The following is a 27,022-nucleotide window of genomic DNA, read 5'->3' on the forward strand; positions in this document are numbered from 1 at the left end:
CCAAACGCATACAAAACGCGTACGCAGGGTGAAGCGTAATTCGCGCAGTCGGGCTTGGCAGCGCGACTCCTTACATGCCAGCGATAAAAAAATGTCGCTCACAACACTTCGTCCGGCGAGTACATCCAGCGGAAGAAGGACGTTAAATAGTGGCAGTCTGGCAACAATGTAACCACATGTATGGTAAGTACCTCTGTCAGCACATACTACTCGTGCTGCACAGTTGGTGCAGTGGATAGAGGCTTTGGTTAGCATGCATGAGGTCAATGGTTCAATTCTGATTTGAGGCACACGTCTTTAATTTGGTAAATGTAGTCCAGGTGGTACGGGAAGTGGCATCTATATCGTCAACAAAGACTACAGCGGATCCTCTAGAAAACATTTGCACTTACATACTGCAATCGTAGAAACGGAAGATTGGTCAGCTTTTAAAGCAGCACTTTGCACGTCGTGGGCGTGAATTTATTCGCACCACTTCATTTACTAGATGCGAAACCTGTTTTTTGTATCCTTCTCGAATGGTGTCATCAATTAGAACCAAGTATTATTATTGCCTCGTTCAGGTCCATTACATTTCGTTAGAGCCTTACGTTACCAGTAGGACTAGCAACGCGCTTTGCGAATACTGTGAATGGTCCCAACAGGAAGCCAACGACGACTTCGTGAACACCATAATATAGCCAGATGAAGCAGCATTCACTCTTGACGGTGTCTTCAATAAGCACAATGCCTATCATCGGTGTGAGGTTAGCCTGTACGTCACGTGCGACCGTGGGTATCAAGTTCGCTTTGGTATCAACGTCTGGGCCGGAATATTGGGCGACAGGTGTTTGGGCCCCTACATATTGCCTGACTGGTTGACTGCACGAAGGCATTATGTATTCCTCTGAAACAATCTGCTTGATGCGCTGGAGGATGTTCCACTACATGTTTGGCAGAGGATATGGTTCCAACATTATGGTACACCTCCACACTCTGGAATTAATGTCACACAGTATTTGCTTTTACACAAACAAACTGTTACTCAGAATTGCTCATGCCGCTACCTAACACACCGTGCTGTAGGAGGATCCACACCATAGCTAGTATGAAAGTCACGCTGAACAGTTATTACTGACCTGCACTGCGCAAAACGAATACAAAATGCTTTCTGTTGTACAGACACCATTTTTACTAGAACTGAAGGGGGCGCAGACTGCAGCTACCTTGCGGGAACAATATATAACTCGAGAGAGTGCTCTTTACAACAGTACGTTGTTCACGCACATATCTCAACTAACGTAATAACTATATATATATATATATATATATATATATATATATATATATATATATATATATATATATAGTTTTATAAATCGGATGAGTCTTTTTGATACGCCCTGTATATTTGACATTTGCGTTCGCGAACAATGCCATTGGTAAAAAGTTCATCAGAAGCCCTTGGAACGATTTCAATCAAATATGGTAGGTACACTTATTAGTTAGAATAAGGTTAAGAATGACCAGACTCATACTGGGACCAGTGTGATAACGTGGAGAGAAAAGGGAGGACGAGGAGATAGGTGACGAAGACAGGATGAGGAGGAGATGGACAGACATATAGGAGAATGAGATTTTCACTCTGCAGTGGAGTGTGCGCTGATATGAAACTTCCTGGCAGATTAAAACTGTGTGCCGGACCGAGACTCGAACTTACAAAGGTCCCGAGTTTGAGTCTCAGTCCGGCACATAGTTTTAATCTGCCAGGAAGTTTCAGAGTTAGAGGAGGAAACGAACGGGGGAAAGAGGAGGAGAGGGACAGAGATAGAAGAGGAAATGAGCAGAGAGAGGGAGGAGGAGGAGAGGGACAGAGATAGAAGAGGAAATGAGCAGAGAGAGGGAAGAGGAGGAGAGGGACAGAGATAGAAGAGGAAATGAGCAGAGAGAGGGAAGAGGAGGAGATGGACAGAGTATGGGAGCGGAGGAGGTGGACAGAGGGATGGGTGATGGGTAGAGATGGAGAGGTGGTGATGGACAGGAACATGAGGGATGGATAGAAAAAAGAAGGAAGGAGAGGTGGATAGAGAGAGGCGGAAAGAGAAGATGGATAGGAAGTGAGGGGCAGAGAAGACGGACAGAGGAAGGAGGAGACGGTTTAATAGAAGACTGGAATAAACGAATACCCGAGCAACACCGTGTTTCTCAGCTAGTTATTAAGTACACTGAACCCGCCTCAGTGGCCGAGGACGCACACAGGGTGGAAATATCCATTTGCCGCTCGAGTGATCCCTGTACCTAGTACGACTAGTACAGCAAAACGAACGCCAGCGGCATTCGGCCGGTAAGCGCTCGCTGTACTGACAGTAGAGACAGAGAGACAGATAGTCAGAGAGAGAGAAAGACAGAGTGACTGACGGTGGTTGTGGTGTGGCCGGTGTTGCAGGCTTCAGCGACCCGTACTGCATGCTGGGCATCCAGCCGGGCGGCCTGCAGCCGCCGTCGCCGCAGCCGGGCAGTGGCCAGATCTCCCGCGAGACGCCGCCGGGCTCCCCGCGCCACGCCTCGGCCGCCGCCACCGGCCGCACGCTCTCCGACAGCGGAGACCCCGACCAGCCGCACAGGGACACCTCGCCGCACGAGAAGCTGCGCAAGCATCACAGGTGACCGACCGCACTCAAACCTAACGCTCGCTCTGCAGCCGAAACTTAACGACAGTTTAAAACTGTGTGCCGTACTGCGACTCCGATGGGAAGGTAGCAAAAGAGTAGTGACAGCTGCTCAGCAGGTTGTGAGTCATGCCCGATAGCACAGTCCTGGGCAGAAGACTACTAGCATCAAACACAGTTCCAGTTTGAGGAAGAAATTTCTGAAAATGTACCTTTGAAGCAAAGCACTGTATGGTAGTGACACATGGACTGTGCAAAAACCTGAACAGAGATTCGAAGCATTTGAGATGCGGTGCTATAAAAGAACGTTGAAAATTAGGTTGTCTCATAAGATAATGAGTGAGGACGTTCTCTGGAGAATCGGCGAGGACAAGAATATATGGAAAACAAGAAGAAGGAACAGGGATAGGACTTTTGTTAAGGCATTAGAGATCAACTTCCATGGTACTAGAGGGAGCTAAGAGTAAAAACTGTAGAGCAAGACAGAGATTCGAATATATCCAGCAAATAATTGAACACGTGGGGTGCAGTTGCTACTCTGAGATAAAGAGGTTGGCACAGGAGAAGAATTTTTGGCGGACTGCATCAAACCAGTCAGAAGGCTGATTACCAAGAAAAAAAGAACCTTAGGTCGCCGAGCAGGGCCACAGGGGTCAGTGCTGGGCCCACTACTGTCTCCTTTTTTTTCAGTCTTCTGAGTGGTTTATGCCGTCTGCCACTAATTCCTCTGCTGCGCCAACCTCTTCCCCTCACAGCAGCTCTTGCACCCAACTACCTCAGTTATTCGTTGCATGTAACGCAGTGTCTTCCTTCCGCTACAGGTTTTACGCTCTACAACTCCCTCTAGTACAATGTAAATTGTTCCCTGATGTCTCAGCTCATGTTCTATAATCCTGTCCCTATTTCTAGTCGATGTATTACTTTCTACAGAGAACGTTCTCATTCCTTACCTTATCAGTCCACTTAATTTTCAACATTCTTTTCTAGCACCACATCTCAAATGCTTCTATTCTTTTCTTTCCTGGTTTTCTTACAGTTCATGTTTCACTATCATACGATGCTGTGCTCCAAAAGATCATTCTCAGAAATTTATTCCTCAAATTAAAGCCTACGAGTGATATCAGTAAATTTCTCTTGATCAAGAATGCCCTTTTTGCCAGTGCTAGTCTGCTTCTTATGTTCTCCTTGCTCGTCCATCAAGCGTTATTTTGCTGCCTACGTAGTAGAATTCCTTCAGTCCATCTGCTTCATGATCACCAATTGTGACGTCAAGCTTCTTGTTATTTTCATTTCTGCTACATCTCATTACTTTTATCTTTCTTCGATTCACTCTCAATGCATACGCTGTAATGATTACACTGTTCATTGTATTCAGTGAATCCTGTAATTCTTCTTCACTTTCACTGAGGTTAATAATATCAGCGAATCATGTCATTGATGTCCTTTAAACTTGTGTTTTAACTCCACTCTTAAAACTTTCGTTTATTTTCACCACTGTTTCAAATGGTTCAAATGGCTGTAAACACTATGGGGTTTAACATCTGAGGTCATCAGTCCCCTGGACTTACAACTACTTAAACCTACCTAACCTAAGGACATCACACACATCCATGCCCGAGGCAGGATTCGAACCTGCGAATGTAGCAGTAGCGCGCTTCCAGACTGAAGCGCCTAGAACCGCTCAGCCACAGCGGCCGGCCTATCACGGCTTCTTCGATGTATAGATTGAACGGTACGGATGGAAGACTGCAGCCCTGTCTTACACCCATTTTAATCGGAGCACTTTATTCTTGGTCTTCCAGTCCCATTCTTGTAAGCTATAGAGAAATACAGGTAGTATATCACATGTGCAAGAACACTGGGGGAACAATAGAAAAGGGATAGCAAGAGCGAAGTGCTCGATTAAAGACGTGTAACATATCGATGCACTGTTTCGCCCCTAATGTGGAACCTCTACATCAGAGAAGCAGTAACGGAAATAAAAGAAAGATTCAACAGTGGGATTAAAATTCAGCGTAAATGGATATAACATACTGATTCTGCGCGTGAAAAAGAAATAAAGGGCCTGTTCAAGGGAACAAAAAGTTAAATGATTACGGAAGATGCATTGGCGGAAAACCGAAGAAAGGTGAAAGTAACGAGGTGTAGCAGAAACGAGATTAACGATAAACTTAACAATTGATTTGGAAACCCCGAAGTAGATGACATGAAGAAATTCTGCTACCTTTCAAGAAAAGTAACGTTAATGAACGAAGGAAGGAGGGCATAAAAAGCAGACTATCAGAGGCAAAGAGCGCATTTCCGGCTCAAAACTTCTACTGTTGTCTAACATCGCTTTCATTTGATGAGAAATTTCTGATTATGTGCGTTTGGAGAACAGAAATATGGCCTGTGGAAAAACCGGAAAAGAAGATAAAGCATTTGAGATGTGGTGCTATAGAAGAATGTCGAAAATTGTTGGGACTGGTAACAATGAGGTTCTCCACAGAATCTGGTAAGAAAAAATATATGAAGAAAATTGACAAGGAGAAGGAATAGGATGACTGGATGTGTTAAGACGTCTAGAAGTAACTTTCGTGCTGCTAGAAGGAGTAATTGAAGAAAAAACTGTGGTGGAAGGCAGAGTTTAAAATACATTCAACAAATAATTCAGGAAGATGGTCGCAAGTTGTACTATTAAATGTGAAGATTCGCACAGGGAAGTGAGTCGTGGCGGGCCGCAGCAAACAAATCAGAAGAATGATAACCCAAAAAAATTCTCTGGATCTATGGAAGAGATTCCCTGATGTGTTGATAAATGTCTTATAGTCCCATCTCTTCTCCCAAGCAGTGCTTCCCACATGTTTCTTTCCTCGCTGATTCGGAGGGCAACGGCGCGTTTGTTACCAGTTCAACATACTTTTGTAAGGACAAGTCTCAGATGCTGCGGTTTTCTTCTTTTGTGGCTTTTCCCCGGTCTATTATTTACTTTCATGCAATGTTGCGCTCAATTTGTACATTCGCATAGAAGTATTTTTCAGATTAAGTTCTACATTTGATACTAGGGGACTTGTTTTAGCGATGATTGTTCTCTTTGTCCTTGCTACGAATGTATCAAAATTCCTTCATTTCGTCTACCATGTGGTCTATAATTTTATTGTTAAATTTATCGGTAATCGCATTTCTGTTGGTGCTTATTACTTCTACAATTAACACTCAATTTCAGCAAAGTTCATTTTTTACCGTTTATATGTTGTGTCCGCCTCGTTTGAGAAATATTCACGTAGATTTGGTAGAACAGTTTTAATTAACGAGAAGGAATACGTTTGCTCCAAAGTGTGTTAAAGACATTGTAAGAAATAATTACTTTAGAAAGATAATTTCATCTTAAATAAGAATAAACAGTATTGAAAAGAAAGTGTCTTCTCAAGTATGGAAATAACACGATTTCTGGAAGGGTCAAAGGTCTAAACAAAAACAGTCACTTCCTGTGGAATAAAGAATAAACATAAATATGGTCTAAGATCAAATGCCTTTAGGAATAAAACCAACAGCACTATAAAATAACCCTGACTAGTAAGTACACAATGCATACACTAGCAAAGACTTAAGCCCCGACGGGACAGTCCACAGTTAAAGCTTTGTATATTTAGTCTCAGTGCAAGTTAAAGTCCCAGGACAGTCCAGTTTCAAAATGCCAGTATGATGGAAGACAGTTAAGTTCCGAATGGAAACCAAGACTCTTACACATCCACTAACTCATCACTGACGTGAAACACGGCGTCGGCGTTGCGGTGGCTCCAAAGTGAGTTCCTGGTTACTGTAACTGAATGCTTTCGGTGCATGATCCATTAATCCTACTCGAACCGCTCGTCGTGGCTCGTGCGCCGGCCTTAATACAAGAAGGGTGCCAGTGTACTGTACACACTAGTTTCAGTCACGTGGTCCGCGAAAAAGCGTAGGTCCTGTGGGGGTAACGAGTCCTATCAGCGCCTGGGATGTCGTCTAGCGACCAGCCGGATCGTGGACGAGTTGCGTCTGTCTGCCGGGAGGCTGGCTTCAAGGAGTTATGTGAACGCTTGCTGTGATGTAATGTTGTTGCCTGCTGCGTGCGTGCAGAGCCTAACCACAGCATTTTTAATATTGGTATTTTGGTGCGTCTGCGATTAAGAAACATCAGAAGAACAATACAGATTTTGTAAGGAAGGTACACGTCTCATTCTTTTCAAGTAGATTAGGTGATCAGGATAAATTGTGCCGCCCCCGGTTGGTACTGAACATACTCGCTGAAGAGTTCAGAAAATGCTCAAAAATTAATAAATATATAAAAAGAAGAAGACGTTAGAGTTGTAGTTATAGTGTGATGGAGAATGTTTCAACTATCCCTGGGAGAAGTTTCCTTGACTCTCAGACTGTCATTTTGATCTGGGATTTGGAAAAATGGTTCAAATGGCTCTGAGCACTATGGAACTTAACATCTATGGTCATCAGTCCCCTAGAACTTAGAACTACTTAAACCTAACTAACCTAAGGACATCACACAACACCCAGTCATCACGAGGCAGAGAAAATCCCTGACCCCACCGGGAATCGAACCCGGGATCCCGGGCGGGATTTGGAAAACTATGTTTCATTCCTACTATTAATAAAAGATGATTACGAGTGAGAGGTAGGCTTGGATATCAATGGGGGAGATTGTAATTTTTTATTAGGCAATTTTTTATTGCTGGAAAATTTCAAGATGTTATATATTTTTAGGAGTATAGCGATAGGACATATAAGTCAATGGACAAAAAATTCCTATACAGGAAGAAATGTTTTTATGTCGATACCTCACTAACACCTCTGTTCATATTGAAAAAAATGCAACTTTTTTCATTCTAGTACTACATGTTTTGTTATTTTCTAGTTTATAATGTTATCTAATTGTGAATAAACCATACGTGACATAAAAAATTGAACTCACATTCGAAGTTAGTCTAAAGAACCGTGAGATTAAGCTATAACCTACTTCCCGACTCGCGATATGTGACATGGTGCCACGATCCTGCATGGCCGAGCAGTCAGTAAGTCTGTCCTTCGCGCGCTAGTTGCCCGGGGCCACCGTTATCCTACATGGAGTTCAGTATGAGCTTTCTCAGCTCATAGATTGCATATTCGCAGTACAGGCAAGCAAACCAGACCAACGCGTGCGCCGCGCGGGATAGCCGTGAAAGCGACTTGTCACGGTTCGAACGGCTCCCCCAGTCGGAGGTTCGAGTCCTCCCTCTGGCATGAGTGTGTGTGTTGTCCTTAGAGAAAGTTAGTTTAAGATTACGTAGTGTGTAAGCCTAGGGACCGATGACCTCAACAGTTTGATCCCATAGGAACTAACTGCAAAGTTCCAATTTTTCAACGCGTGCGGCGAAAGGACACAACGATAAACATCAGTCTCGATAGGCTATGATCCTACCGCAGCCGAATACCAACATGTGTTCGTAGGCGTTCCTCCATCTTAGACGCGGTGTAACATGATCTTCTCACAAACAAACAATATAAATACGTGATTTTTGAATGGGGAAATCCGTTGCTTTATCTTTCCTTATATACAGAATGTAGATGGGATTATTTCTGCCTAGTTTGTCTTGCTGCGCTGAAATACTATGTGGCCAAAATAAAACTGGTTCTGAAAGTGTTCATCGCATTTCGCGACTACGCAAAGTAAACAGAATTGGGTGATTAGAAAACCACTGTGAACACCAGAGCACAGTGGGCTATATGTTGACACAGGGTTTCATCCTCTCCCTCCTCTAATCATCATGCAAAACAAACATGAAACCGCACTATGCACAAACCCATTACAGTCATCTAAACAGAACAGATATACTTCATTTATTAAAACTAAAACAATACACAAACATTTTTACTGCCTAGACCAGAATTTACATTAGACAATTACAGAATGATGAGTAATTTCGCTTGTTCATGGCAACCATCTTCAGATCCGTAAACAAGCAGAATAAATATCGCGTCAGAAAAATTATTTGCAACGTAATATACTGTTTAATAAGGTTAAGCCGTCACAATATATACAGTAAGAGCCTACTCATTAGTAAAATTAGCATACATCCTAATAGACTTTGCAGCCTTTTATGGGCAATATTTTACTGCTTCGAAGCAAGTTACCTTTCAAATCGTAAATTTAGGTGAGTACGCACTGAACAATATCAACAGAGAACATCATGGAAAAATGCTCGCGTATTAAAAGAAAACCAGACTAAGAGACTATTAATTTTTAAAAACATCATTAAGGGCGAACGAGGTCGTAACACTGCAGAAATAAATACAACTACCTTAGCAACAAAAATGTTGTACATGAATCCAAATACTTATGAAATTTTGAAATAGCAGACAAAGATACAATTACAGACTAGGAATCTATCCAATGAGGTAAAATGACAAAGTGCCACGTATAAAAGAACACATTAAAATTTCGGTAACTTCAAAGGTATAAACACACACCATAATCTTACAAGACACTGTTAAAAAGTAAATTTACATCAGTCGTCCATTAAATGCATTTGTAAAACAGGTAATACAGTGAGAGAGCTTTCTGAAAAGACAGAAAAGATTAATAACTGTTTCACACCTGTAAAAAATTGTCCAAACGGTACGTACTAATGTTAAGAAATGAACCTATAATTACAACAGCCATAAAAATATTGAGAGAACCATACCCTGATTGATAAGAGTAATCCATCAACACACACAAAATAGCCATCGTTATATTTACTCGCTGTTCACAGAGTATTTGTTCGTCTAACTCTGTCTGTCCTATTGATTATTTCTGCCAGGTCAGAGCGAGTCCTTGCATAGTTCAGCTGTTCTTGTCAGTCCGGCTGGGTCATTTTCATTTTATTTCTGTCAGCCAAGAGTACATGTAACGTAACGATGTCTACTTTATGTTGTATGACGCATTACTCTCCTAACAACCAGGGTATGATTTTCTCCTTATTTTTATAACTGTTGTTGACATAGATTCATCTCTTAGTATTACTACGTATTATTTGGACCATTTTTTACAGGTGTGGAACAGTTTTTAATTATGTTAAAATTTCAAGACTATTTGGCTTCATTGGCTTCATGTACAATATTTTTATTGCTAAGATAGTTGTTATTTCTGAAGGGTTACTACCCGATTCGCCCTCGGTGATGCCTTTAACATCAATATTAATAGTCTGGTTGTTTTTTAATACGAATGCATTTTGGGATGATGTTTACCTTTGGTACTGCTCAGTGCATATTCACCTGCATTTATGATTTGAACGGTAGGCTACTTCGAAGGCAGTAAAGTATTACCAGTACAACGCTGTAAAGTCGACTGGAATATACATCAATTTTACTAGTGGACTAGGCTCTCCCTATGTACATTATGTGATCAAAAGTATCCGGACACCTGGCTGCAAATGACTTACAAGTTCGTGGCGCCCTCCATCGGTAACGCTGGAATTCAATATGGTGTTGCCCCACCCTCAGCCTTGATGATAGCTTCCACTCTCGCAGGCATACATTCAGTCAGGTGCTGGAAGGATTCTTGGGGAATGGCAGCCCATTCTGCACTGAGTGCTGCACTGAGGAGAGGTGCCGTTGTCCGTCGGTGAGGCCTGGCACGAAGTCGGCGTTCCTAAACATCCCAAAGGTGTTCTGTAGGAGTCAGGTCAGGATTCTAAGCAGACCAGTCCTTTACAGGGATGTTATTGTCGTGTAACCTCTTCGCCACAGGCCGTGAATTACGAATAGGTTCTCTATCGTGTTGAAAGATGCAGTTGCCATCCCGGAATTGCTGTTTAACTGTGTTCTGTGATAGTTCCACCCAAAACAACAAGGGGTACAAGCCCCCTCCATGGAAAACACGACCACACCATAACACCACCGCCTCCTAATTTTACTGCTGGCACTTCAAACGCTGGCAGATGACGTTCACCGGGCATTCGCCATACCCACACCCTCCCATCGGGTCGCCACATTGTGTACTGTGATTCGTCACTCAACACAACGTTTTCCCACTGTTCTCAGTCGCTCCTTACATAACGCGAGGTGTCATTTGGCCTTTACCGGCGTGATGTGTGGCTTATGAGCAGCCGCTCGACCATGAAATCCAAGTTTCCTCACCTCCCGCCCAACTGTCATTGTACTTGCGGTGGATTCTGAAGCAGTTTGGAATTCCTGTGTGATGGTCTGGATGGATGTCTGCATAGTACACATTACCACCCTCTTCAACTGTCGGCGGTCTCTGTCAGTCAACAACGAGGTCGGCCAATACGGTTTTGTGCTGTACGTGTCCCTTCACGTTTCCACTTCACTATCACATCGGAAACAGTAGACCTAGGGATGTTTAGGAGTGTCGAAATCTCGCGCACAGACGTATGTGACAAGTGACACCCAATCACCCGACCACGTTCGAAGACCGTGAGTTCTGCGGAGCGCCCCATTCTCCTCTCTCACGGTGACTAATTACTACTGAGGTCGCTGATATGGAATACTTGGCGCAGTGAAAATCGTATGTTTTTGCGCGTTTCCGGATACTTGTAATCACATAGTGTGTGTTGTGTCGGCTTTAACATTTTAAAACTGAATATTATTTTCTCAAGAATTTTTCTCGGGTGATTGCTATTCTGCTTATGTACAGATTTCAAGATGGTTATACACAACTCAAACTAGCCATCAAGTTGCAATTGCCTAATATAAATCGGAGTCTAGACAGTAAACGTTTTTGACATAAATATTTTCTTTCCATTTTAATAAATTACGTTAAGACCGCTGTCTTATTTCCCAGTGATGTCATGCCTCACAGATACACTTCAGAAACAGCTCTCATATGCGTCGAGAAAAGGGACCTTCGTGCGTAGAAAATTAAAGGCCTGTCCAAATAGGCAGCCGAAATATCCATAGAGTTCTCAGTCTACAACGAACATACGACTCTTTCTTTTCACAGAGCACAACGCATCAACGTATGAGTAGTTGAACGTGTCCTGTAGATATCTGCCGGCCGGGGTGGCCGAGCGGTTCTAGGCGCTACAGCCTGGAACCGCGTGACCGCTACGGTCGCAGGTTCGAATCCTGCCTCGGGCATGGATGTGTGTGATGCTCTTAGGTTGGTTAGGTTTAAGTAGTTCTAAGTTCTAGGGGACTGATGACCTCAGAAGTTAAGTCCCATAGTGCTCAGAGCCATTGGAACCATTTTTTGTTGATATCTCTGTTTCGTGATGTTACACAAAACGCTCGTTAAACGTTCAGGCAAGTTTACCAAAGTTGTTGTGTACGCTATTCATTGTGCTACTATTTACCCAGCTTTGTCAGCGGCCAGTGAGAGAGGCAGATTGTGTTGTGTGTTGGCAGCTTCCGGCTGAGCTTCAAGCGGAAGGAGCACGGCTACGGCCGGGAGCGGCGCGACACCATCCACCGCGACAGCCTGTCCGCCGCCGTGCCCGCCAAGTTCATCCGCGCCACCAGCGTCAAGCCGCAGACGCTCAACCCGCGCTGGAACGAGAAGTTTCGCTTGTGAGTACCTGCATCTTCTACTCCGACTCCGTCAACACTCAGTTAATCCCACTATAAACATCTCGTGGCCAGCGCCTACCGCCCGCATTTACAGCAATTCTACGCGATAAAGTGTGTGAGGTGGACTTCTCAGTGTACCATTCATTTTCCGCAGCTGATCGGTGTTTGGATAGTAGTAGTTACGATCCCGAGACCCTTGGAGGCTTGGAGTGTTGATTGGTACTGCGCTTGAGAGGTCGATAACTGGCGGCCTCTAGAAGATTTGTGGAAGGATTTAACTTTGAAATTGATTGCACGTCAAACAAAGCACCTGTAAGGGCAGGTGAATCAAGTCATCAGATTAAAAGTATTACGGCTGAAGCAAATGAAACTACATTGTTCCACAGATCTTTCCAAGCCTCAAACGTCTATGATGTATATAAGCAGACTGAAGAGACGAATGAAAATTTGTACAAAGGCGGAGATTCGAACCCAGATCTCCTCCTCACGAGGCAGATGCGATATTCACTACGACATCCTGGCACATTGGCTTTGCACAACTGCACGAACTGCCCTAGCAGACCTCACTCCTGAATTCAAATTCCCATTCACGCCTCAGCCTACTTGGAATTTCCCATAAATGCAAACAGCATTGCAGAGGCTCTCCAGTTGTATTGGAATAGCACCTCAGCACCGAATCAAATGGGCGATCCGCCTGAAATCCAGGCATAGGTTCCTTAATCGAATGAAATAGAATGGTTCCAGAGGTCTTTTCAAGTTTCAGACATCTATGATGTGTATACTTGTTCCAAGGCCGGTAGTCAAACCCACCTCTCCTGTTCACAGTAATTTCATCTGATTAAAGCCCCTGTACCTGGGTTTCAGGTAAGATCCCCTGTTTCATTTTATGCTGTAGTGTTATTGCAATACAGTTAGATGGCCTCTGGAATTCTGTTTCAGTTTAGGGGGAATACCAAGTAAATTGAAATGGGAATGGGAGTTTGGAGTCCGTGCAGTGGCGCAAAACCACTGTGCCAGGGTGGTGTAATGGTTAGTGAGACTGCCTAGTGAGCTGGATACCCAGATTCGAATCCCAGCCTTGGTAAAAAGTTTCATTTGTCGCTTCAGTACGTATTACAGATGAGCTTCTCTCTTACCATCCCGCTTAGAAATCAGAAACATAAAAAGGTTTCACCCATAAGATTCTCACATTCAGATTGAGAACAAACAGAGCTAACGGCTATATGCTACCCGCTTAGTACGATATACAGGGTGATTTTACTATATGTATTTATTTTGAAATTTCTTCTTTTACTTATTTGTATTTTAATTAGTGCATTTCTTCTAACTTTATTGACAAACTACGGGAAACAGCTCCTGAGAGGATAAGGTGCAAAGTATATCATACGGAAATATGGCCGGAAATGCTTTCCAAAGGAGGTGCACCCAGTTGAAGGTGTAGATAGAACATCTCTGACAGCGTAGATTTCAACCATTCAAAGCACATGTGTGAACATACCAGGCTTGGTAATGTTCTGTCTCTAATAGGGTTTCAGCTTCACAGTCAATAGGGTAGAGAGCTGGGGCACCATGCAAAAGTGATGTCACAAGACAACAACCGAGGCGGACAATGACTTGCATAGATGTTAACTTAGAACACATCATTTTGTTGTTGGTGTTAATGCCCAGCCTTCAGTCAGGAATCGATCAGATCCAAGTGTAACCGGTAACTTTCAAGCCATTGCGCGGAAAGTATTACTGGAGCAGTACCTTGTTCCCTCACAAACTGAACCTGTATTGAGAATCGGTCTCGTGTCGTTTGGAGCCAATGGATGTTGAAGCACAGTACTGATTATCAGAGCCGTAAGGAAGCGATTCTCAGCCTTTGGCTTAAATGCGCCCTTCTCCCTCCCCGCCGGCAGTTGTGGCCGAGCGGTTCTAGGCGCCTCAGTCTGGAACCACGCGATCGCTACGGTCGCAGGTTCGGATCCTGCCTCGGGCATGGATGTGTGTGATGTCCTTAGGTTAGTTAGGTTTAAGTAGTTCTAAATTCTAGGGGACTGATGACCTCCGATGTTAAGTGCCATAGTGCCGAGAGCCATTTGAACCATTTTTCTCCCTCCCCCATCCCTCACGTCCCCCTCCGTAACTCTGCTTCACAATTTTTCTACTTATATGTAATAAAATTTATAATTTTTTAAGTACCTGTTGGTTATAATTAAAGAGCAGGTACTCGCTGAATGATAAATCAGAAGAAACAAGATCAATATACAAGGAAAAGAAGAATGAAGTGATGAAAAAAATAAGGATGGCAAAAAATGAAGCATGGGAAAGAATATGTGCCAAGGTGAATAGCAAATTAGGATTTGGGAGAGCAAAAGAAGCATGGTCAGTATTGAAAGGGCTTCGACAGGATACAAAAAGCAAAACTAATCTCCAACTGATAACACAAAAGGAATGGGAAGAGTATTTCCAAAAATTATTAAATGAGGACAGAGAAGAATATCTAGAAGAAGGAACAGGGGAAGAAAAAGGACATGAAGATGATGAGATCCAGATTTTAGAAAGTGAAGTACTTCAGGCGTTGAGGACAGGAAAGAATGGTAAATCACCGGGACCAGGCAATATCAGTCTGGAGTGTCTGAAATATGGTGGTGACAAAATTGTGAAACTGATAACACAGCTCTTCAACAAAATGATACTTGGAGATTCAATACCCAACGAGATGAAGCTAGGTTACATTAATACAATATTTAAGCAAGGGGACCGCAAAATTTGTTCAAACTATCGAGGAATTTGTGTTACAAATACATTTATGAGAATTTTTGCGAAAGTAATTAAAAACAAACTGGAAAAAAATTTTAGAACCCAAGAAGAACAATGTGGATTCACGGCTGGGAGATCATGTGTTGCCCATATTTTCACATTACGACAGATTTTGGAGAAACATAGGGAAAAATTAAAAAATATAGGATTAATTTTCATAGATCTACAAAACGCGTATGATACTGTTACAAGAAAATTACTTTGGATAGCACTACATATGGCAAACATAAACCCTTCCTTGATTAAAATAATACAACAGATGTATAAAGATAACATTTGCCACTTGAAAGTTGGTGATAAACTTTCACAGAAATTTAGAACAAGCAAAGGCCTTTTACAGGGCTGTCCCATGCCACCATCATTATTTAAAATCTATATAGATATTAGCCTTAGAACATGGTCTCGTAAATGTAATAGTATGGGATTAGAAATAAGAGATGGAGTTTACCTACATCATTATTATTTGCTGATGATCAAGTGGTCGTAGCACAGGATGGGGAGGATGCTGACTATATGTGCAATCAACTAGCAGTAGCATACAAAACTTGGGGTTTGAAGATTAATTACCAAAAAACAGAATACTTGGCTAATGATTCAGATGAGCTATACATTGAAGGAAAGAAAATCAAAAAGATAAACACTTTCTGTTATTTGGGATCAATTTTAGAAATCGAGGGAAAATCAGAGTCAGAAATCAATAAAAGAATTAGTATCGGACGGAGGGTCATTGGGATGCTTAACACAGTCTTATGGAGCAGGAATGTAATGAGAAGAACAAAAAAATTAATATATAAATCCATATTAGAGAGTGTGGTTCTGTATGGAACGGGACCTGGACAATTAACATGAACCACATTAAAAAATTACAAGCTCTAGAGATGGACTTTTGGAGAAGATCGGCAAGAATCTCCATGAAAGAAAAGATAAGGAACACCGAAATAATAAGGACAATGGAAATAAAAGAAAGAATATATGACGTAATGGATAGGAAGAAATTGCAGTGATACGGGCATGTACGATGAATGGAGAAAACCAGAATACAAACATTGATACTGGAGTGGGAACCGGGGGGGAGAAGAAGAAGAGGACGGCCTATGACCACCTGGCTCCAAAATGTACAGCACACAAGGAGGAGAATGGGCGCAGAGGAAGAGGACACGCAAGATCGAAACACCTGGAGGAATATTTTGAAAATATAGTTTAAGAACGTTTATTGTTTGTATGTAATTTCCAAGTAAATTATTAAGTTGGAGACAAGCCTCTGTAATGAGGAAAAGCTCAAAATAATAATAATAAAAAATAATAACTCGCTGAGGTCCAGTGTGGGCTGTAATCATAGTATGGCAGCGATACTTGATAGATCAGCTAATACGATAATGCAGAATTGATTTACGCTGGAAAAAAAATTAATTTCGACTTTGGCCACCAGGTCAAAATCTGGTGCTGTACAGCATATCGTCGACGTCTCCGGTGCTCATACTGAACAAACTCTGTTAGAGTCGCTTAACTGGTTAAAGTATATTTAAATTGGTTAAAGCAAATTTACGGTGTTGGCGGCTCTTCCGCTGCGTGTTGCTGGTGGCATTTCGTTTCCATTAGTCGTAGCCAATCGGGTGATGGTATACAGTTGCCAATGAGAACAGTGTCACATTTATTCCATGATGTACTGAACAATTGTACATACAATGCTCCAAATAAATGTAGTAAAAGGTAAAATACACTCTAGGACCAAAAAAAGGTGCACCATGAAGGAATGATTTGAATGGGACGGGAACCGGTTGATGTACACGTACAGACAAAAGATTATGATTTCAGAAAAGGTGGATGATTTATTCAAGAATAAGAACTTCACACATTGAGCAAGATAATAATGCGTTGGTTCACCTCTGGACCTTGTGCCAGCAGTTATTCGGCTTGGCACTGATTGATAGACTTGTTGCATATCCTCCTGAGGGATATCTTGCCAAATTCTGTCCAGTTGGCGCGTTAGATCGTAACAATCCCGAGCTGATTAGAAGACCCTGCCCATAATGCTCCAAACTTTCTCAATGAGGCAGAGACCCGGCGACCTTGCTAGCCAAGTTATGGTTTGGCAAGCACGAAGACAAGCGGTTGAAGTTCTCGCCGTGTGCTTACTGAAACGTAAGCCCAGAATGGCTTGCCATGAAGGCCAACAAAATGGGGCGCAGAATATCCTAGGCGTACCGCTGTGCTCTAAGGCTGCCGCGGATGACAACCAAAGGGATCGTGCTACGAAAAGAAATGGCTCCCCATATCATCACTCCTGGTTGTCGAGCCGTATGGCACGCGACAGTCAGGTTGGGATCCCAAAGCTGTCCGGGGTGTCTCCAAACACATCTTCCGCCTGGAATCTCACTGACTTCAGTGAGAAGTCACGCTTCGAAATGAGCCCCGATGACTAGCGAAGACACGCCTGGAGACAGTCCGGGACAGTGGTGGGATGTTTCAGTGAACTCTTCGGACTTTTAAGTAATTTCAAAAATATGTCCTGTGTTGGACTAAAAAAAATAGCAATATGTCCTGGATTCGACCCAGAAAAATATGGCAAGCTTCTATTTAGAGAAAAATTAATAAACAGTGGACAGTATAAGATAATGGGCAAGCATAAATCGCAATTCCTAATTCGATGTTTTTCGAAGTATTTTCAGTTTGGCACCGTAATTCAGTTTAAGTCATCAACACTATAAAGAGCATTAATGAACCTAAAAACTGAAGCGGGCTATCACTTACATTTCAATAACAAAAAATCTGCGATGTCTGATCTGCGACACTTGTCGCAACGAAACGAAATACTCTCTTCAAAGCCTTACACAAAGTTCATTTTACACGTCTGATTCAAATTAAGTATGAACATCAGTCACGATACTTTTGAATGGAGTCCGTCTGAGAGATGTAAGAACATTCAAAATCTACAGGGCGCTTACGAGCAAACTTTACGCCGCACCAAAGTCTCGAAACCTTAGGAACAGTGTATGTTGCCGACAGAAAATATGTTCTGTACAGCTGAATTCTTAGTCTACTTAAATCATATAATGAATAATGTTATCAGTGCTCATACAAACTTGAATAATTCACACAAAACCTGTTCCATTTGTTCATCTTTCAGTCTTGAAAAAAGACCGAGGTACTTAAAATCGTGTATTGAACATCTGCTGTACGATATCTTAAGGACTATAAATTAGAATATTTTTTCACTTCAAGCAAAGATTTTTGTTATGTTATTATCGTCTAGTTGCGAGGAAATAAACTGCCTATGATAAAGAAAGATATCTTTCCATTATCCTAGCACACTGACAGACTTAATTTTGTTGACTGCAGATAGGAATAAGTAAAATACAATTAATCATAATGCAGAAGACTTAGTATCTGGAACATGCGCATCTGACAGGCATCATTAATTAATTTGATTTCATTCATCATGCAGAATTCTGAACCTGTAGTGTTTGCGAAATAAATATGGCTTCCTTCAAAAGGCCACCTGAAAACGTAAAATGTATCAGTTTTTGCATAAAACGGATATAACAATGAATATATTAATTATCTACAGACAAAAATTCTATAACTGGGCATGACTGCTGTATTTAGTCCTGGCACAATTAATATAATGAGTACCTTTCGTGTTTTTCTATAGGGTATTGTGTTCAGTTGCTCCCTTGTACGCATTATGCTTCTGTGACAAAATGAAGCTAAAATTATAAAAATAATTGGACCAGCGCAACGCTGCCAACAAGCTGACTTGAGTGAAAATTAAAAACATCTGCATATTGTTATCGCTTTTGCTATAGCGTCATTAATATGGCACACGGGCATTCGTCCGGAAGGAAGCAATATAATTAGCAGATATTTATACCATTGTCAGTGTTGGGTATATTCCGCGTCGTACCGCAGCGACATACCGCTGTAACGTTGTTTGAACAATACGGTGGCTACCTGTTAGGGAGATTTTGATGTTTTGAAATCATGATGAAAATTCTCTTTATTCCTCTATTCTTCTCGTACCGGATTTTTTCAATATCTAGATTTAAAATATTAATATGTGCAAGCGATTCCAAAGTTTGGTAGCTAATGAATTTATCGTGGACCACAGTGTAAATTTAAAAGCAAAAAATAATCAGAATGTGCTATTAGCAACTTCAAAGCACCACGGTCGATAGTAACAGACAGTGAGATGTGGCACAATGGTAAAGAAGCTATACTCCTCACTCATAAGCCAGTGTTCCTGAACATCCAGATTAGGGTTTCTGCAATTTATTTCTTATCAGTTCCAGGCCACATCCGTATGGCCATGATAGATATGCTTCAAAATTCTCTTTCTGTTAAGCTAATGTAACTTTTCCGATAATACTGTTGTAGACAAAATATTAAACTATGACCCACTCTCCTTTTAACGATTTACACCAGCATTTTATCAAGTAGCGATACTCGATTAAATCGTTACTACTTGCAGTCCTAAATCAGTTGCGTGCACATTCCATCTTAACACGTCTTTACAACTGTTAACTAATTTAAAACATAAGCGTTGTTTGTGACGCCACGAAATGTGTAGCAGCACCTACGACCAATAATTTAATCGAAAACATATTCTGATATAAATAGCTGAGGTGATTCCTATCTGCTCTTTTATTAAATTCACATGTATGAAAATATTCCAGGCTATTGTGCCACGATCGGATGATATTCTTATTGCAGCCCGACGCTCCGTCCCCTTGTGTAAAGGATATCTTCAGCATGGTCTGTAGCAAAGCCTGTCTAGTTACTGAGGATGGGGGCGAAACGTCGCCTTTCAACAAGAAATTCGTCCTACCACTACATAATAGACCGCAATATCTGAGAAAGTCTAACATTTCCTGCCGTGAAAGCTTACGTTTTACAACTTTACAAAATAATCAATAGCGCTCAGCTATTGATGCCCACGAAATGAATTTGACTTCTCAGTTAGCTCCAGCTCATAGCCTACTCTGTAACGATTGTATTGAGCTAACACTTGAGTATAGTTTTAATTAATTAATTATGACTTCTTTGTGTTTCAGTGATATCGATGACGTCGCGAGTGACATTCTGCATCTCGATATCTGGTAAGTATCTTGCTGGCAGTTAATAAAGTAGTTATTGATTATTATCGTACGGAAATTTTTACGCTCTATTGTTTATCACACTGCAGACGCGTCAAATAACACTCAGTTTTCTTGCCATATATGTTTCATTTCACTTTGTAAATCACCTCAAGTAATAATAGGAAAAACATCTTTGCTTTGCTTCGCTTTGCTGAAGATATAAACCAATTGTATTTGTAGACTATTGAGATTTATCGATTTTACTTGCCGAGAATACGTGTTATTTTCTAGACATTACGGTAACACTGCAGTTCCAGTAAAGCAACACAAAAATATAATTAACACGAAAAAACAGAACGAGGAACTCGACTGAATCTTAATAAAGTAACATTAACCAAGCATCCATTCACCGTCTGATTAAGTACAGCTTTTCAGGCTCGGACATGTAAGTGGCCCAGTACTACAGCCATGCTGCATGGCAGCCTACACATCATGGGCAATAAATGGTTTTCTTTTTCCATTCCTCAATGACTAGGCTGCCCTACAAGACAGGCACACTGTGTTGGAGTAGTATGGGCACGCCATATTGATCTGCATAGTGGGGGGAGGGACAGGAGGAGGAGAATAGGGAGAGGTAGGTAAGAGGAGATAAACAGGCATAATTGGAGAGAAGAAATGGGAATGCATAGGGAGGGATGGGCAGCAAGGGATTTATACACACAGAGAGGTGGTGAAGAGCAGATAGGTTAAGAGGGATAAAGGAGTATGGAAGAGGTGGGCAGAGAGATGGGGAGGAGGAGATAGGCAGATAGTGGTGACAGGACTGGGTGGACGGGGAGATGGGGAAGGAAGAGGTAGATGCAGAGAGGGGAAAGCAGGACATGTCTGCTACATATTTGAAGAACACATATGTGAGCAAAGTCATAGGGACTAGTCTCAGCTGTGTGTGTGTGTGTGTGTGTGTGTGTCTGTGTGTGTGTGTGTGTGTGTGTGTGTGTGCCGCATGTTCTTCCAAATCCCTGGCTCAACTTGAACGAAATTTGGCACACAAACAGCAAACTTAACGAGTAGTGCACTGTGCTAGGTTACAACCGCCTAGCTCCTACAGGAGTGGAGTCACAGGCAAAGCAAGATTTTTTCAACCCTTTCATGTAGGCTACCCTGCTCGGCAGACATATTGTGTGTGGGTAGGGTCAGCCAATCTTATGGACTTGATTAGCAGGACAGCCTATATACCAGGAGCAAGAAAGAGTTCTTGTTGTTGTTGTGGTCTTCAGTCCTGAGACTGGTTTGATGCAGCTCTCCATGCTACTCTATCCTGTGCAAGCTTCTTCATCTCCCAATACTTACTGCAACCTACATCCTTCTGAATCTGTTTAGTGTATTCATCTCTTGGTCTCCCTCTACGATGTTTACTCTCCACGCTGCCCTCCAGTGCTAAATTTGTGATCCCTTGATGCCTCAGAACATGTCCTACCAACCGGTCCCCTCTTCTAGTCAAGTTGTGCCACAAACTCCGCTTCTCCCCAATTCTATCCAATACCTCCTCATTAGCTATGTGATCTACTCATCTAATCTTCAGTATTCTTCTATAGCACCACATTTCGAAAGCTTCTATTCTCATCTTGTCCAAACTGTTTATCGTCAATGTTTCACTTCCACACATGGCTACATTCCATACAAATACTTTCAGAAACGACTTCCTGACACTTAAATCTATGCTCAATGTTAACAAATTTCTCTTCTTCAGAAACGCTTTCCTTTACATTGCCAGTCTACATTTTAAATCCTCTCTAGTTAGACCACCATCATTTATTTTGCTCCCCAAATAGCAAAACTCATTTACCACTTTAAGTGTCTCATTTCCCAATCGAATTCCCTCAGCATCACCCAACTTAATTCGACTACATTCCACTATCCTAGTTTTGCTTTTGTTGATGTTCATCTTATATCCTCCTTTCAAGACACTGTCCATTCCGTTCAACTGTTCTTCCAAGTCCGTTGCTGTCTCTGACAGAATTACAATGTCATCAGCGAACCTCAAAGTTTTTATTTCTTCTCCATGGATTTTAAGACCTACTCCGAATTTTTCTTTTGTTTCCTTTACTGCTTGCTCTACATACAGATTGAATAACATCGGGGAGAGGCTACAACCCTGTCTCACTCCCTTCCCAACCACTGCTTCTCTTTCATGCCCCTCGACTCTTATAACTGCCATCTGGTTTATGTACAAATTGTAAATAGCCTATCGCTCCATGTATTTTACACCTGCCACCTTGAGAATTTGAAAGAGAGTATTCCATTCAACACTGTCAAAAGCTTAGTCTAAGTCTACAAATACTAGAAACGTAGGTTTGCCTTTCCTTAATCTTTCTTCTAAGATAAGTCGTAAGGTCAGTATTGCCTCACGTGTTCCAATATTTCCACGGAATCCACACTGATCTTCCCCGAGGTCGTCTTCTACCAGTTCTTCCATTCGTCTGTAAAGAATTCGCGTTAGTATTTTGCAGCTGTGACTTATTAAACTGATAGTTCGGTAATTTTCACATCCGTCAACACCTGCTTTCTTTGGGATTGGAATTATTATATTCTTCTTCAAGTCTGAGGGTATTTCGACTGTCTCATACATCTTGCTCACCAGATGGTAGAGTTTTCTCAGGAATGGCTCTCCCAGACCGTTAGTAGTTCTAGTGGAATGTTGACTACTGCCAGGGCCTTGTTTCGACTCAGGTCTTTCAGTGCTCTGTCAAACTCTTCACGCACTATCGTATCTCCCATTTCATCTTCATCTACATCCTATTCCATTTTCATAACATTGTCCGCAAGTACATCGCCATTGTATAGACCCTCTATATACTCCTTCCACCTTTCTGCTTTTCCTTCTTTCCTTAGAACTGGGTTTCCATCTGAGCTCTTGATATTCATACAAGTGCTTCTCTTTTCTCCAAAGGTCTCTTTAATTTTCCTGTAGGCAGTATCTATCTTACCCCTAGTGAGATAAGCCTCTACAGCCTTACATTTGTCCTCTATCCATCCCTGCTTAGCCATTTTGCACTTCCTGTCGATCTCATTTTTGAGAAGTTTGTATTCCTTTATGCCTGCTTCATTTACTGCATTTTTATATCTTCTCCTTTCATCAATTAAAATCAATATTTATTCTGTTACCCCAGGATTTCTACTAGCCCTCGTCTTTTTACCTACTTGATCCTCTGCTGCCTTCACTACTTCATCCCTCAGAGCTACCCATTCTTCTTCTATATTTCTTTCCCTCATTCGTGACAATTGTTCACTTATGCTCTCCCTGAAACTCTGTACAACCTCTGGTTTAGTCAGTAGGCCTTAAATTCCCACCTTTTGCAGTTTCTTCAGTTTTAATCTACAGTTCATAACCAATAGATTGCGATCAGAGTCCACATCTGCCCCTGGAAATGTCTTACAATTTAAAACCTGGTTCCTAAATCTCTGTCTTACCATTATATAATCTGATACCTTCTATTATCTCCAGGATTCTTCAATGTATACAACCTTCTTTTATGATTCTTGAACCAAGTGTTAGCTATGATTAAGTTATGCTCTATGCAAAATTCTACCAGACGGCTTCCTCTTTCATTTCTTACCCCCAATCCATATTCACTTTTTATGTTTCCTTCTCTCCCTTTTCCTACTCTCGAATTCCAGTCACCCATGACTGTTAAATTTTCGTCTCCCGAGCCCCAATATCTAAGTTGCCTACAAGACAAGTGTATAATATCATTGGCCTGCTTATTCACCTTCTGCTCGGAGCAGCCTTCACATCAGGTGTAAAAAACTGTTTCCAAGTCCCTTACATGAAGGCTGCCTTCAAGAAAGTGATGTTGTGACAGCAGTATCAGCCTGTCTTATGAAACTGTTTTGCAGTGGCTCCATGTGTGGATGGGTGTGAGTAGGGGAGGTGAGATGTGCGGAGAAGGCAGTGGACAGAGAGTTGATAGGAGGGGATGGATGGGGATAGATGGGTTCAGAAGGCTATGAGCAGAGAGAAGGGCAGGGGGGTGGGACAAAGAGAGGTGGGAAGGAGGAGGAAGTGTGTAGGGAGGGAGAAGTGTGTTGGGAGAAAGGAATCGGATAGGGAGAGGCCACTAGGAGACAGAAAGAGTGATGGGGCAGGATGAGACAGAGAGAAAGAGAGGGGGAGGACAAGATGAACAGAGAGAGAGAGAGAGGAGAGAGGGGAGAGAGGAGATGGACAGAGAAATAGGTGCAGGAGGAAGGGGGGGGAGAGAGAGAAGTGGGTCAAGGAGACAGACAGAGAGAGGGAGGATATGGGTGGGGAGAGAGGAGGAGCAGACAGACAGAGAGAAGGGATATGAAGACAGATAATGGGAGGATGAGGTGGACAGAGTGACAGGTGGACAAGGAGGTGGACACAGGGGGGAGGAGGATATGAATGCAATATACTGTGTTGAACACTTACACAAGCAGTCATGGGGAAAGGCTAGTATATAAATGTAAAGCAACATGTATCTATGTATGTCTAACTCTGTCTTCCAAACTCATGGATTGATTTCAACCAAATTTGGCGCATAGACAGCCTACATCATGAGTAGGAGGTCAACGTCTTCTAATCCCCATAGCAGAGGAGATATGGGGTAAAAACTTCTTTTTTTCAAACCCTGTCGTGTAGGCTGTCCCACCCTCCTTATCAACCAGATCTGCAGAGTAGCCTACACAGCAGGGGCAAGAAACGGTTTTCCAGCTCTCAACATGTAAGGCCTGCCTGCACGACAGGTATATTATGTATATTATGTTGGAGTAGTTTTGGCCTACCATAGCGACATTCTTTGTAGGGAACCTATACAAGATTAAGAGACAGGGGTGGAGGAAATAGACAGGGAGAGAGGGAAGGAGGAGATGAACAGAGACAGGGGAGGTAGAGTGGACAGAAGTGGGAGGATGAGGTGGACAGAGGGAAGGGGGGGGGGGGCGGGTAGGAGAGAAAATGGTGGACACAGAAAAGGGAGAAGGTGATAGATGATGAGAGAGGGGAGGAGAAGACCCACAGTTTTAGGAGGTAAGAGGAGGAAATACGTTGGTATATTCCATTGTAAAGCTACCCAGACATTTTGGAGAACTTTCACATTATGAACTGGTTGCGAGAGAGGGCTATTTTGCACCTAGAAAATACGACATTAACGAAACAAACAGTAAAGTGCTAGCCATGTTACCAGATGCTAGTACAAGTCTGCTGGCACTGTAGTAGATGACAAAGAGGCCGTACAGTTTCCAGCTAAGTATCTGATCCTGCTGGTCTGCTAGCGCATCTTTTTTTTTCTCACAATAGAAGCGCCAATGACGTTACTTCGAAATCTTGATGAAGTAGACATGGCTTTGTGTTATGAAGAAACTATCCAATGTGATTGAAGCTACCTCTTTAGGGAAGGGAGAGGGTGAAAGAGTAGAATTTATACATCCCTGTGTGTGAAGGTTTAACGAAGAACATCATCTACGATCGGTCTTGAGTTACAGTTCTGTATAATGCATACCACTTTCCTTAACCCAAGAACATTAAAGTGGGGTGGGGGAGGGGGGGAGGGGAATCTTATATTGCTATTAAGCCATCGTAAAGTCTACTACTGGACGCTTTATTCAAAGAAAATCATAATTTATAGGATATGTAATAGTTAATTACCGTTATTACATCTATAATGGTATGTTACATAGCAAATTAAGTATAAAATGTCGTGTTTTATACCCTATAGCAGTCATAAATTTTACGAGGATTTAGTAATCTAGTGTTAATGTCGGTGATAAACTTACAGATGTGCTCTCTGCATAATTCTCTCTATTAATATTTCGTAATTTCTACACTGCATTCTAGATTAAATGGGAATGACATTTTCTCGATACGGCTTCATTAACGATTACAGATCGGAACAAATCAACACTCCACATCTCTAGAACAGAAATCAGAGGAGAGTAAAAGGTGGAAAAAGGCGGACATACACTCCTGGAAATTGAAATAAGAACACCGTGAATTCATTGTCCCAGGAAGGGGAAACTTTATTGACACATTCCTGGGGTCAGATACATCACATGATCACACTGACAGAACCACAGGCACATAGACACAGGCAACAGAGTATGCACAATGTCGGCACTAGTACAGTGTATATCCACCTTTCGCAGCAATGCAGGCTGCTATTCTCCCATGGAGACGATCGTAGAGATGCTGGATGTAGTCCTGTGGAACGGCTTGCCATGCCATTTCCACCTGGCGCCTCAGTAGGACCAGCGTTCGTGCTGGACGTGCAGACCGCGTGAGACGACGCTTCATCCAGTCCCAAACATGCTCAATGGGGGACAGATCCGGAGATCTTGCTGGCCAGGGTAGTTGACTTACACCTTCTAGAGCACGTTGGGTGGCACGGGATACATGCGGACGTGCATTGTCCTGTTGGAACAGCAAGTTCCCTTGCCGGTCTAGGAATGGTAGAACGATGGGTTCGATGACGGTTTGGATGTACCGTGCACTATTCAGTGTCCCCTCGACGATCACCAGTGGTGTACGGCCAGTGTAGGAGATCGCTCCCCACACCATGATGCCGGGTGTGGCCCTGTGTGCCTCGGTCGTATGCAGTCTTGATTGTGGCGCTCACCTGCACGGCGCCAAACACGCATACGACCATCATTGGCACCAAGGCAGAAGCGACTCTCATCGCTGAAGACGACACGTCTCCATTCGTCCCTCCATTCACGCCTGTCGCGACACCACTGGAGGCGGGCTGCACGATGTTGGGGCGTGAGCGGAAGACGGCCTAACGGTATGCGGGACCGTAGCCCAGCTTCATGGAGACGGTTGCGAATGGTCCTCGCCGATACCCCAGGAGCAACAGCGTCCCTAATTTGCTGAGAAGTGGCGGTGCGGTCCCCTACGGCACTGCGTAGGATCCTACGGTCTTGGCGTGCATCCATGCGTCGCTGCGGTCCGGTCCCAGG

At 42.6% G+C, this 27,022-nt stretch overlaps 1 protein-coding gene across 1 annotated transcript in view; it reads left to right on the forward strand.

Moving 5' to 3' along the window:
- LOC124606222 (BAI1-associated protein 3) overlaps positions 1-27,022 on the forward strand; it is a 514,351-nt gene that overhangs the window by 83,753 nt on the left and 403,576 nt on the right. The window contains exons 3-5 of the mRNA XM_047138196.1: positions 2,426-2,642; positions 12,006-12,167; positions 20,024-20,068. Of these exons, the coding sequence (XP_046994152.1) occupies positions 2,426-2,642; positions 12,006-12,167; positions 20,024-20,068 (424 nt within the window). The remainder of the gene's footprint in view (positions 1-2,425; positions 2,643-12,005; positions 12,168-20,023; positions 20,069-27,022) is intronic.

Source organism: Schistocerca americana, chromosome 3, assembly GCF_021461395.2.
Source record: "Schistocerca americana isolate TAMUIC-IGC-003095 chromosome 3, iqSchAmer2.1, whole genome shotgun sequence".
NCBI classification, from domain to species: Eukaryota; Metazoa; Arthropoda; class Insecta; order Orthoptera; family Acrididae; genus Schistocerca; species Schistocerca americana.